This window comes from Haemaphysalis longicornis, unplaced genomic scaffold (genome assembly GCF_048455015.1).
Source record: "Haemaphysalis longicornis isolate Haplotype H1 unplaced genomic scaffold, Haemaphysalis longicornis Haplotype H1 scaffold_3, whole genome shotgun sequence".
NCBI classification, from domain to species: domain Eukaryota; kingdom Metazoa; phylum Arthropoda; class Arachnida; order Ixodida; family Ixodidae; genus Haemaphysalis; species Haemaphysalis longicornis.
Genome location: NW_027526335.1, coordinates 224,022,292 through 224,036,282, shown reverse-complemented (window position 1 = coordinate 224,036,282; position 13,991 = coordinate 224,022,292). Strand labels below are relative to the sequence as shown.

Sequence of the window (13,991 nt, the reverse complement as noted above, 5' to 3'; positions counted from 1 at the left end):
AAATGTATAAAAAATGCAAACGGACCTCTTTGACCCCGGGATGGGAGATCAGTCGACATCAAACTCCCATGGTTAACGCCATGGTGCCCACTTCAGGAATTTCGGCCTAGCCGCGTCTACCTTTGGGTTAACGCCTACCGGAATATAATGAAAAAATTTGTGTAGCATGACTATAGTTAGTGCTGAACTTGCCGAGATGTTACCCTTTCAATATCATCAGTACTAGGCCGGTATCTTTCCGGGGCAGTAGTGTGCCTTGTGCATCCATGTAGCACTATTGCTTATCACGCACACCATGCATCTGCACCTGCATTCAACGCCGAGTCGATTACCAAATGCTTGCCAGGATCACCTGATCAAACAAACAGCTTGACTTATAACACGAGATTCATTTCTATTAGCATTAAAAATCCCTTACAGCTCTGCATCGTAACGTCTGAGTACTAAACGCCACTGACGTGCCACGCTGATGTCACTACAATGCCCAACATGTTCACTGTTTCCATAACCTTTACGCTGCTCTTACCAGGTCGAGCTGGTTCCGGGGGTTTCTGTGGCATATTCACCGCGGACTCCATGCTGTAGAGCATGGTTTCTCAAAGTGGGTTCCGCGGAACCTAGGGGTTCCGCAGGCCCCTTCTCAGGGTTCCGCGAGCCACTGATAAATTTTCCCTGGTTCCGCAGTCGCAAAATCTTATATGGTGAACTTGAGGTGCGATCGATCTAAGGAACCTCCGTTACTTACGCCCGAGTGTCAGTAAGCACATCTCGGCGCATAACAGAAACGCGCGAGCTGCGCAATAAATCTCGCCAGCAGCTTGTAGCCAGCCAGACTCCGAAAACGGGCCACGTGGTTGAACTATTGCACTTCAATCTCGGTCTTATATTACCCCCATGCGCATTACTCCTGTTTGGAGATAGGTGCCGCTAGCGTACGCTTTCGCGTAAAGTCGACGGGAAAAAAAACGATACCCTTGCTTGCTTTTGAATTTATTGCAGGTTAATGTAGCATGAACGGAATGAAAAATGGCGGGAGGGGGGGGGGGGGTTCCTTGGCACTTAACGGAACTTAGCAGGGTTCCCTGGGACCAACATGCTTGAGAACCCCTGCTGTAGAGGATTGTAGCGAGAATCTGCTTCCAGGAGGCGGAGCCGATGTGGGAAATCTTGGGGCAATGGCGCGTACAAGGGGAACAGGGGCGAGTGAGGTAGGGTTGCACGGCTCGTTCTGTTTATTGTCAAGTAAAGAGTACTAACAACATTTTGGTGGATTGTGCGGGGTGCATCCCCCCCTGGCCTCAGACTGGCCAAGCTTCGGCCCCTAAAGTGAACACACCAAGCCTCTTAGATCACGTCGGTCCGCCCTAGCCCTGGTGAGCCCTGGACGTGATTATGCCCAGCCCTGTTTCCTCAGCCAATGATCCCCCGAGACCTGCCGACGTAAACAGCCGCGGAAACAACAAGCCGATGCCGGTCCCCTGTCCAGTTCTCCGGCGTGAGTCCAAGGGCTTTGGGACGCTGCCTCGTTGCATCGGCCAGCATCGATGTTCTGGGACCGTTACGTGGCCGAAGTCAAATTACAAATGAGGCGACCCACGGTTGGTGGTGAAGGGATCGATTTACAATATTTACACGGCGGTCATCGCCGAGCCCGCGCCGGCTGCGCCCCGTACACAGCTTCTTCTTCGTCAGCAATGAAAAACGCTACCAAGGTAACTGGCAACGTGTATGGGCACGTAGATTAACGTAAGATGTGTACACAGTGGGATGTACAATTAGGCCCGCGCACGGAGTAGACACGGATTCCACACATTCAGGGCGGACGAGAGTGGACACAGCTAAAAGGCACAAGTCTTGCGACGGTCATAGAACGAGAGCGTGTCGAAGTGATGACTACTTCTCTGTAACCGACGATGGGTAGTGGCGGTCCAACGGAGCAGGTTACTGTATTTAATTGCACAAGGGTTGCCCCCACTGGCCAGGGAAGAACTTAGGCCTGATTCGCAGCGAGACCTCGCTGCCCGCGCTCCACGCCACCGGAACACCGCTCCCTCCAACGGGCGCAACAGCTTCTTGTCGTCTCGTTGACAGCCCGGGTGGTGGCTCGGACGGGAGAGCCGGCGATGGTCCTCGGCCCTACACCGCGAGGGTGGCCTTCTGCTGCCTCCGAGACCGAACCGCTTATTGTTCCTTTACCTTGCGTCTTTTGTGCCAGCTACACCCGTGGAATTCGGTGGATTGGCCTCTCGACTTGTTGCAGCGACACCTCATCGCAGTGTGTTTGCAAAAGTGTGCCTAATTGCTATCCCTCCGTAACACCGAGCCAGGCAGAAGAGAAAGGGTTTCTTGTCCATTTTCTCCGCTGGGTGATTTTGAATTCTAGAGAGAAGGACGTCACAAACAGTGCGCCACAGTTTTACTGGCATTTTTAGGGTGGTGGGAGGGGGGTGGCAATAACTAGTCTGGTGCTGTCTCTAATGCGTGCGAGATATTTATGGTTTCTCTAGCACTGTCGCCTTTGTCACCGAGTAGTGAGTAGGGTGAGAGTTTTGCGAAATGCTTGAATAGCGGCAAACTGATTTTTCGTATCACCTTGCATACGCACTATTGGCGAATAACGGCTGACGCTTGGAGTCACTCTGCCCTCGCCTGATCCCCACCCCAACCTTTAGAATCTTTTTGTTTCTACCACTGAGACATAAAATGTGATTACCTAAATCCTACAGTTGTCATAGCTAAACTTAACTGCTTCCCCAATGAAATGGCACCGTATTTGGGTGGCTAATCCATGCTTAATGCCTTTGTTTTTTGGTTGTAACGCCAGTCCCCATTTCCTTCTTTGTGCAGGCCTCTTGATATCATACTGCCATGCATTCGACCTCCTTGCACACGGGAGACGATTTTATTTCTACATCGCCTGCATTTGTAAGTGCACTGCCATCCAGCTAGCGTACTTCCCCTAGTACATTGTAGTACATATCCGGGCTCTGACAGCATGTGTGTTTGTTGTGCAAACAAAAACTGCATCATTTTCATGAATTAATTTTCCCAATACACCAGCTTGCAGTTTCAGGACAAGTCTCAATCACCACCAGTGGAGAAAAAAATGCAAAAAAGTTGCATGTTTCGTTTCTGAATTGGAATGGAACGCGCGCCTCAGGAATGAGAGTCAAGCGGGCACCCCAGTGCACGGGGGAACCATTTGCACCGTGAAGATAAAAAAAAGCGCCTAAGACGCAGAGGCCGGGAGCACGGAAGATAGAAAAGAATGAACACTTTGGGAGCATTAAGTGCAGGATTGGAGTTGCAAGCCAACGCTAAATCATCTGTCGTATATATCCTAATAGACAAGTCAAACTCCCGCACCAAATAGCAGTCGGAACACACATCGAACATTTTCTTCAGCACATGTAAAATGATTGCACGACTTTAATAGGTTCACCGATCGGGATTACAGCACTTCATCGTCCCTGACAGAACATGATTACTTCATCTGCGCTACACCTTAAAATTTATGTATTGCGGTTTAAATTAAGAGCTTGGTGCTGGACTAGTTGGTTAATACCTCACGACCTGATTTGAGCGGCTAAATGACAAACACATGGAGGCGACGACTCTGAGTGGTTCCGCTAAATTGGCACGAGGTACCTAGTAAAAGTACGTGCCTACGGGTCTGTCCCGCCCTAGGAAATGCACATATATCACTCTGTGGCAGTGCTCCAGCAGAATAGAAAGCCCCTTTTAGGTCGAAGGCTAGAACGGCTCGAGAGCAGTGGTACGAGCAGGGGTTACAGTGGGTATGTTAATGCCGCAGTTAAAAAAAGTTCCTGCGTTATTGTAGCAGCCCCTTTCCATAGCGGTCATTTCCTGTGCAAGCCGGGTGAACTTCCCAAGCGTTGTAGTCCCACACAAGGGCCGCGCGCTAGGCCGGGGTGTCGCTTGTACCCATCTTACCGGTAGGTGCCCGGCGCCACCAAGGCACTCGAATGCACATGGTGCCTTCCACAGCAACGGCGGACGCTCAACTCGCACCCACCTGCTGCCAGACATGCCGCCAGACTCTTTCACCCCCGGCAACGGCGCAACGCGACATGATGGTCAGGGGCCCGCCAGATGGACAAGGGTCAGGGACCCCTCGCAAAGGTAAAGGCAGCTTTCCAGGCGTGGATTCCCATTTCAAGCGTCCGCACTCGACAGGGATGTCTGTACCCATTACAGAAACAAGTGGGTGCCTGGCGGTACCAGGATTCGAGCCCGGTACCTTCCGCATACGAGGCGAGTGCTGTACCGCTGAGCCATCGCTGAGTTCACCCTGCTTGTACGGGAAATTGCCCCTATAGAAAGGGGCGGCTTCAAAAGCGCAGGAACTTTTACCGAAGCGATGGCTCAGAGGTACAGCACTCGCTTCGTATGCGAGAGGTACCGGGTTTCAATCCTGGTACCGCCGGGCACCCACCGGTTTCTTTAATGGATGCAGACGTCCCTGGTCGAGTGCGGACCCTCGAAAGGAGAATCCACGCCTGGAAAGCTGCCTTTACCCTTGAGAGGGGTCCCTGACCCTTGTCCATCTGGCGGGGCCCCCGGCCATCATGCCGCGTTGCGCCATTGCCGGGGGTAAAAGAGTCCGGCGGCGTGTCCTGCCACTGGCGATTGCGAGGTCAGCGTCCACCGTGGCTGTGGAAGGCGCCATGTGCATTCCTGTGCCTGTGGCGCCGGGCACGTATCGCTAAAATAGGTACAAGCGACTCTCTGGCTCGGCCCTTGTGTGGGACTACAACGCTTGGAAAGTTCACCTGGCTTGCACGGGAAATCTCCCCTATGGAAAAGGGCGGCTGCAAAAACGCAGGAACTTTGTTTTAGTGGGGAAATGGGGAATGGCGATTCGGCTCTGAGATTCTGGGGAGAGCTGTCGTCGTGTCCCGGAGTGCTTACGTGAGCTTTGGAGGGGGTATGTTGACGTCGCAGCTAAACGGAAATTGGCGAATCTGCCCAGAGCCTATTGCGAGAGCTGTAGTTGTCACTTACCAATGCCCCTGAGTACGTATGTCAGCACTGAGGGTGGGCCTTTCGATGTCGCAGCGAAATGGGCATTTGTATATCAGCCCTTCTTCTGACGAAAGCGGTCATCGTCATTGGCTAATGCCCCTGAGCATGTATCCGAGAATTGAGGGTGATATCGCAGCTGAACGTGCATAAGACGTCGGGCTTTGGACGGCAGGTGTAATCATCGCAGGCCAATTGACCGCAGTTGGCATATTTTAAGCCTATATTCGGCCGCTATGTGTATTTACATTCGCGTTTAATATAACGACGTGCCAATAAACGTATATAACTCATTGTACGTCAAGCTGAGTGCTTTGCGGGAGCATACTAGCGTTCGCTGCAGGGCTCGCGCGCCTTCTGCAGGGGCAACAGCGCGAGATTGCCGGTCTCGGTGTATCCTGCATGATGACACTGCTGACGTCCATGGCACCCCTGTCCCGTTTGCAATGCCTATCGAGAGCACTTATTCAGAATTCATTGTGTTTCTCGCTTAGCGGCTACTTATGTAAATACTGCGCTAAAAACTTATGCAGTCCTCAGCACACGTTTGGCCTTCTCTTAACTGCGATTCCCATCTTTGCCCGGGCTTACCTAATATTATTCTCGACTCCCTTTTGGCTTTTGTTGTGCTGCCGTTCATGTTCACGTTTTGTTAGGAGTCAGTCGCTGCAGCGGATGCCTTCGGTTTTTCTTAATGAGCCACTGAATGCTTTCGCACGTTCATCTTCCTTTATGAGCCAAATATATACCTATACCTTCTGATGAATAACTGCGATAGCTTGAGAAGTGCTTGAAGAGAACGTGTGCTTAAGTTGAGTCTGGAGGAACACGAGTAGGAGGATAAACATCTTTAGTGTGCGCCAAATTTGCATGGTGTCTTCAGCAGGTGAAGTCCTAAGTTCAGGGCCCCATATGCTTTGCCAGCCGCTACAGCCTGCTCCACCAGGTGAAGCTGGTAGAACAGGCATGATGTGGACAGGGCGTGCCTTCAGAGCTCGGGAGAGTTGTAAGGATTTGGTTTGGGGAGGGTATACGTCAATGCAATTTAATGTCATAAATAACTCTTCAGTGAGCTCGACCTGTCATGTCTGGTGTGTTTAGATTTTTAGCAACTTTGGGTTATCAAATTTCACACATTGTTGTCATATTATGCGGCTCTAATGCCTCATTGGCGCTGTTAGTAGCAATAACGATTTTTTTTTTTTGGGGGGGGGGGTGTTTTCTTTTTGCCTTTTATATTGTGCCTACAATAATGCCACTACACATAAACCTTTCCCAGGCACCGTGCCACATTCTTGCTCCCTTTACTTCTTCATGTCGCGTCTTTTTCCGTCTTTTTTTTTCTTACCGCCCCCTCCTGCCAAGGACCTTGTACCAGAGGTCGGCAGTAACATGTAAATAAATGAATAAATAAATAAATAAATACACAAAATTACAAACCTTCCCCTGCTCTGTAATTTTCCCCTAAACAACCACGTGGTCATCAGTACTTATGCAAAAATGAATTCTCACTCGGGATTCTCCACGCTTTTCGCGTCCACCACAAGAGACCCTCGCAGCCGGGATCTAGTGCCATCGTACCTTGGCCACTGAACCACCGCTGTAGGTGCGGCCTAAATCCTGCCGTCTAGTTTTTTATAACCGTGTTTTCTCTTTTCGTTATTCTACGCACTTGGCCCAAGCTCAAATTAAGTACAAGGTCGATATAATACAGCGGGTTTTTGGAATGCTTACTGTAAGCTGTCTGAATACCTTGAAAGCGTTTGCATACGTTGCGTGCCGATTGGCACAGTGGCTAATATCTTATTTGTAACTTTCCTTTGGATTGAAAAATCAGGATTTCGCAGAACTTCTTGTTACGCTCCTCTGAATCCTGCGATACTTTCGCACTTTCACCGGAGGGTTGCATTTCAGACTTGCCAGGGTAGTGATTTAAAAGGCCCAATGTTAGGTGGGGACTTTCTTGGGCGAGGTTTCTTTATGGCAGACGGGATTATTGCCCACGCAGCCTACGGATTGGGCATGGCTGCCACATTCGCGGCCCTGGAGTTGATGCGGAATGCCCAGCCGGCGCTGCTGTACCTGGTACCATTCACGCTCCTTCCGACCATCACGGCGGCCTGGTGCAACGGGGAGCTGCACGCCATCTGGAACGGAGTGCGGGTGAGCAGCCTGACAAGGCGCGTGCTCCTGCTTGCGGTATACAGTTCGGAGTACTTTCTGCCGAAACAAACGCCACTGATTTTATTTGCTTCTGTGGAAGCTTCGGACTTTGCTGCTCTGCACGTTTGAGACGCGTCCTTTGAAGCTTCTTTTGGCTAAACAGCATTTTGGGCTCGAAAATTGTCTAGGTCGAAACTGGTTCTGGCACACTGGTGAGGACCTTTTGTGTCGCAGTTGTACTCGTCGTTTTTCAAGGCAGAATAAGCTTTGCGGCAAAATTTATTGTGAAAGAGCTGCAGCTCTCAGTTTACTGTAAATATACGAAGTCAAGGACTAAGGCTTTAAGCACGTTCTTGGACGTTACTGAACTGATCTTGTGCTCCTCATTGAACTAAAGAAAACTTCATTGTAGACGAAGCAGTCACCAGCGTGACGTGCATAGATGCGCTTCGGCGAAACGAATACGGGTTTTCTCGTTTTGCGAGCGTTTATCTTTCGGCGTTAATGCTGAGAGAACCATCGAATCGGATCTAGAACATCAGTGATCAAACACTACATTCTGTTCCAGACAGGGTGATACATTTTTTTTATCAAATTAGAGAGCTTGCGCGGCATACAAAACAAACAGAGGGAAACGAGCGCTTCATACCACAGCTGGGCACGGCCTGACACTCATGACAAGTAAACAAAACAACACGCGTGGTGTGCACTATTTGCCCCCCCTCCCCCCCCCCCCCCCCCCCCCCCCATCTAAGAGGGCATCGACCCGATGCTAAAATGAAAGAGAAGTTTTAACAAGAAAAGCTCCTTAATCAGGCATAGTAAGGCTCGAGGCGAACCATCTGGACGCCTTCGGGTGCGTGCGTCGTCCTGGTGTTCCGGAGTCAGCGTCGGAAATCACCTCTTGGATAAGTAAGTCAACACGTCGCTCAAATCGGCAGGGTCCGAAATACCGTCGCCTGAGCTCCTTATTGAGTACCTGTTGTCGAACAGGAGTCCAAACTCACACGAGATCACCGGGGTTGTAGTCGGTGTCTGGACGTCGGTGGTTGTAGCGCACAGAATCCACCAGCTGCTGGTCCGTAGTACGAAGCTGGCGGGTCTCCTCCACGCGCCGCAGGGGCGTAGCCAGGGGGGGGGGGGGGGGGCACACCGGGCCCGTGCCCCCCCCCCAAAAATGTGTCGTTCCAGGCTGGGGTACGGTTTAAATAGCCTGAATAACCACCTGAAGTCGCCTACAGGTGCAGAACCTGCAGTTTTAGTGACATTCTTGCTCATATAAAACCGAAAACAAGGGCTACGTCAACGTCTGATCCCTGCGCCCACTCTAGATGCTGTAGATGTCAACGTATACAGTCCAACTGCATTTCGCGCCGGATACACCGAGCTGCGCCTGGAACCTGCCGCGAGCGATCAAGGAAGTCCCGTGGTTTCGCTGGCGGAACAGCACGGCCGGGAAATGGCGGAACAGGAGGAAAAGCCTCATATAGGCATACGTGTGGTCAGGACTTTAGCGTGTCATTCCTTGTCTTTACACTGGTACAAAGTGTAATAACATGACAGAGCATGTCCCTGTATTTTGTTGAGTCAACTATCAATGCTTGATGTGTTTATTTTTCTACCAACATCGCATTTCATTGACTATTGTAGTTCCCTAATGCCTGCTGTATGAAAGCATTGCTCTGCCCATCTTGTATTTCCTCCACATCAACAAAACTGTACAATTCTCTTTATTGCGGAGCTCTGTCTTTTTGGCAATATTCCTGTGTTTGATTGACCTCCCTCTTGGTTAGAATCAGCATTCTGTATTTGCTTACCCGGAATTTTACTGAAGCCATGTCTGTTCGATTTAACGGATAGAAATAGCATGAAATTCAAGAAACATGGAACAAGCTCAACTTTCAGCATCAGTGTTCCGCTAAGCGTAAGTTTACTATTCACGTTATACTAGCACAAAAAATAACAAAAAGGCGCTTACTTAAGGACGAAGCCGCACGTTTGCTTGCTTCACCGCCATAATATATGAATGTGCCGCACGTACAGTCCACTGCGATTCGAAGGCTAACGCTGGCAAGCTACTCTTTCAAATGTAGCAGACAGAACACCAGACAGAATCTTCCATGCCAGTTTTGTCCTCGGCGGCGTACATAAAAGCCAACCAAGTCTGAGCTTGATAACAACGCGTATGCAAAGATTGAAACCCAAAGGGTGGCAAATCAGTCGTGCGGGCCATTGTTGCAGCATGGAACAGCCAACAAGAGAACAGCGAAATCTTGATTTCCATGGTTCCGAAAAGAAACCGTAGGACGGTGGCACGCGTGGCCGCTCGATGCTGGCGCGATAACCTTCAAATTGTGCTTGACTGTACTTTATAGCTGATAAGAAAACGTATCAGTCCCTTTCCTAAAGGAAAATCTAAAACACGCGAATCTTGAAAGTAAACACCCAGTCTTGGCCTCCACTTGCACCTGACGAACTTCGCGGACCGCGCGCCACTCACGGGCACACTTATGATCACGCTCACGAGCGCGTGGCCGTATAACCGCCAGCTCTACGGACGAACCAATCACCCATGGCCTACCCATAGACCAGCGAAGGGGAATTTAGGTCATCATCATTATCATTATCATCATCATCTAAGCTCCTTAAGGTGGGCTTTACTGTTAGCGTTCAGCATACCGAAATCGCATGTTAAAGTCAGTTATTTCAAGCTTCGTTTGAAAAACAACGCGCAAAAAGCCGTGCCTACATATTTTCCGTCGCCCCCCCCATCCCCCCTGTCGCCCCCCCCCCCCCCCGAACAAAATTCCTGGCTACGCGCCTGGCGCGCTGCAAGTTCCCTCGCACGTCGACGGTGAGGTCTTCGTCTTCGTGTGGCAGCATATCGTCGAGCCTCGTCGTCGGCTGTCGTCCATACAGACGCTTGAACGGTGTCATCTTCGTGCTTTCCTGGACAGCCGAGTTGTTCGCAAACGGTGTACGCACTCTTCCCACGCCTTATGTTCAACTTCGAAGTACATGCACAGTATATCCGCGATCGTCTTGTTCAGCCCTTGGGATTGTCCGTTCATCTGGGTGTAGTACGCCGTGGTTTTGCAGTGACCGGTGTTGCTGTAGCGTAGGACACCTTGCATGTCCTCAGCAGTGAATGCCGTTCCGCGGTACGTGATTAGGACTTCAGGGGCTCCATGTCACAGCACAACTTGGTGGATGAAGAGTTTCGGGACCTCTTCAGCGCGACCTATAGGAAGAAATTAACGGCAACAAGGATCGTAGGCGGGCCAGTTGGTACATATTTCTGAGATTAACAGCGCGAAAGAACGGGGCAAAAGAGGAGTAGACTAACACTGCGTTGTGTTAGTCTACTCCTCTGTTGTCACGTTCTTTCGCGCTGTTAGTCTCAGAGCTATAGCAAGAGCTGCAACCTGGGAAGAGCTGCGGTCTCTGCTAAGCGCGTTATGTACTCTGTGACTACGGCATTCTATTTGTTCTCGGTTTGTGACATGGGAATGGGCCAAGAAGCTCCTTTCTGTGCTCTTCGAAGGGCCTCAATTCGTTGGCGATCTCCTCGGTGGCAGTCGTCGTCGACGACAATCTGCCTGAACACTTGCGCGCTCTCACTATATCACCTATTTTTGCAATAGTTGACTGACCACTTTAGTTGTATATAAAACTGGCACGCCTGCCTTCATGAAGCGTTTTGGCACTCCACACAACACTCAAGAAGTCCATATAATTTCCTTCACACATAAAGTATGCCCAGTTTTTGACCATGTGCGATGAATGGCCACGCGAGCGATTGACCTCGCAATTGAGCCAGCGGGAACTGCAGCGACGACGACAGGGGCGGCGCGTGGGGGATCGCGGGAGCTCGAAGGGCGACGGCCAAGCGGCGCAACAGGGTGCGGTTACGTGGAAACCACCCTACCGAATGGACGCCTGGTCCACGGGCCACCTTGAACGAGACCCCTCCGCCAAGGCTCGAGGGCGCGCGTGGGTGCCGACTGCTGACGCTCCGAGCTGGCTGTTGGGTGCTGCCGTTCCTGCCAACACCACCAAACACCCCTCCCGATTCCGCCGCTTTGTTCCGTCCCCGTGCCTGCTGCTTTTAATTTGACTGGGTGCCTCATCAACTACCTGCGTTTTTCCGCGGATCAAACGTCAGGGCCGATGTTTGGGAAATGACTGAGTGCCTCACTGAAGAGGCGATCATTCCGCTGATACGTGCTGCGGACAGCGGTGGCAGTGACAACTATGACGACGCGGTTGCACAGCCTACTCGGGTAGCACCTTCGCAAGAGGCCCAACGCATGGTATTCTCTCAGTGACTTCGTTTCCACCAAGGACCCTTCGCTTAGCTAGTTGAAGCACCTATAGATGCTCTTGAAAAAGATTTGGGCCAGCTTCAGCGCAGAAAACAAAGCTGACCGAGTATGGCTTCTTTTCCGCAAAGAGGCAGCAGTACAGTTAGAACGGTGGTTTGGGCTAGTTAGTGGTGCATACTGAAATTCGAAACAACGCAAACAGACGGGACAAGGAAACGACGACACAAGGCGCTGACTAAAACTGGTTGGTTTATTGCGCGTTTTTCGAAATATACCCAGAAAAGAAGACGAGAAGGAACACGATAAAAAAGAAGGAAGCACAAAAAAGAGCACGAAAAAAAGTGCATCGAACATCGAACAGTGCACCGAACAACGCGCCGCCGCTCTAGCCCGGCCGTGAATAGGCAAGGAGTAGTGGAGTGGTGTAGCAAACGGTGGCTCAAATGGCAGCGGTGTAGCAAGGAGTGGTGTTCTATGATCCCTTGAATACTTTTGTTAGACTTTGATATTTTAGGAAACTTTTTATAGAGGGTAGTCAACCAGTGCAACTGTTGAACTTTTGCTTTCCCGCAACATAGGTAAACAATTTTTGTGATCATGTTTGCTACTCCTCGGGATTCTTAGTGCCACCAGCTGAGGAAGCTTCATTGCAGTAAACGCTATTTCTTTGTTTCCGGCTCGGTTGCTTCAGAAAAGTCATCGATAAGTAGTAACTAGCCTCGCCAGCCAAAACCGGCGATGTTTTTTTTTGGCTCCTTTTCAAACGTCCAGTTGGCTCCTTTTCAAACGTCATCTTAGCTACTTGAGGTAACTTTTCTAATTTTTTCCCTGAGGACAGGGCAACCCTGAAATTTATCGCACGAACTCTGTCCACGAAGACACAGGGGCTAGCAATCCCTGTTTATGCGCCAGCGATAGTTTACTCGGCTCTACGTTCGTTGCAAACCGAGCAGGGCGCAACATCCATCGGCCGACGCAGACGGGAAGGCTATGTACCGTCAGGTGGTATTTGTTGAGTTTTGATAAAATTTCTTTATTTTTGCTCGACTGTTTGTGTTCGCTCACTGTCCTTTTTTTAGGGGTGTGGTTAAAGGGGGGACTTTGCGCAATTCGATTCCCTGGGCTCCGCTGTGGCAGAGTGGCATTCCGTTCTCTCCCTGACTCGATCGTCGTGCAGCGCTCCATCTATAGCAGGGCAGAGGACCTCAGGTTATTTCGACATGCCACTAGCGTCCACATGATACGAGTAGGCGAATGCTCTTACCGTAATTCGCGCTGCTTCTCTCGATGCAGATGAGCAAAGCCGGCCAGATGTCGAACCACCCCGGCAAGGATAACAAGGACACTCGACCGCAAACGGGTAGGGACAACCACACGAGCGCAGCAATCGACGACGAACACGCGGCGACCGAACCTGAGCACAGCGAACACGACAGACCTGACGGTGGCCCCCGTATGCCGCCACGGCGTCCCTCGAAGAGCTCGCAGCGTCCGGGATAGAACTTTGCGGCCCTGTTGCGGCCGTGTGTATATAGCGACGGGTAATCACGGCCGCTCGTCGCCATCATGCGGCGTTATGCGCATCTTGATTTTTTGGCCTGCTTAGCTGTTCGGATCGACGCGGAACGAATGAAGCGCCAATAAACAGGTCGGTGAGCCGGAAGGAGGCCAACAACGACGAAAGCAGGAAAGCGTGTCCTTCTTTCCGCGTGTCGACAACTGTGCCTTAATCAATTCTAGCATGGAAAACTTCAGCCTCAACCACGAACCTCAACGCTACCACGCTAGATGGCGCTGCTGAGTTCTCAGATGCAGAGCCTCCCCAGATGCTACGAGAAGTCCTTGCTGGCAGAACATCAACGGCAAAGCACTCGTGCAGGCAGTCGCAGTTCTGGCATGCACGCCAACTCGCTGCAATCCGAGCGGCTCGTAGCATTGACGGGCCGACGCGGACTCGGGGCACCGCGACGTGGTTTTGTTTTGTCGTGAGTTATCGAGTGCTTTTACCGCAGAAGGTTCGCACGTTCTCACGTACTAAGGTCCTGCACTGCCTCAGATGCGGTTTGCTTGCTGCGCCAACGACCGAAGGGCACTGAAGACTTAAAAGTAGTGCCAGATGCCCACAGTCCTTTGTGTAGAGCCAAACCGAGTAATACTGGTTATGATAGCAGACGTTGTAGAGAAGCCCCCAATTAAAACATTTAACGTGTCTCCGCGCCCTTCTGTAAACTTGACGCGTGGGAAGTGGTCTTTCGCTGCGACCAGCAAGAACCCAGACAAGCACGAAAAGGCTGCAACACGGATATGCCTCCGCGAGCGCACACAATGCTTGCCGAAAGCGTTTTAGCCGTATACATACTCTTGCTGAAAGACGAGTTTCAGAGCTGTCCTTTAACGCGTAATGATCCTGGAACGTTATTTCCTTCTGTCTCTTTTATTCAGCTTTGTGCATTGCGTTCT

General features: G+C 50.9%; 1 protein-coding gene across 1 annotated transcript in view; it reads left to right on the top strand.

Moving 5' to 3' along the window:
• LOC144176012 (signal peptide peptidase-like 2B) overlaps positions 1–13,160 on the top strand; it is a 105,964-nt gene extending 92,804 nt beyond the window's left edge. The window contains exons 13-15 of the mRNA XM_077705110.1: positions 2,848–2,925; positions 7,052–7,206; positions 12,825–13,160. Of these exons, the coding sequence (XP_077561236.1) occupies positions 2,848–2,925; positions 7,052–7,206; positions 12,825–13,031 (440 nt within the window). The 3' untranslated portion in view covers positions 13,032–13,160. The remainder of the gene's footprint in view (positions 1–2,847; positions 2,926–7,051; positions 7,207–12,824) is intronic.
• Positions 13,161–13,991: the final 831 nt, after the last annotated feature.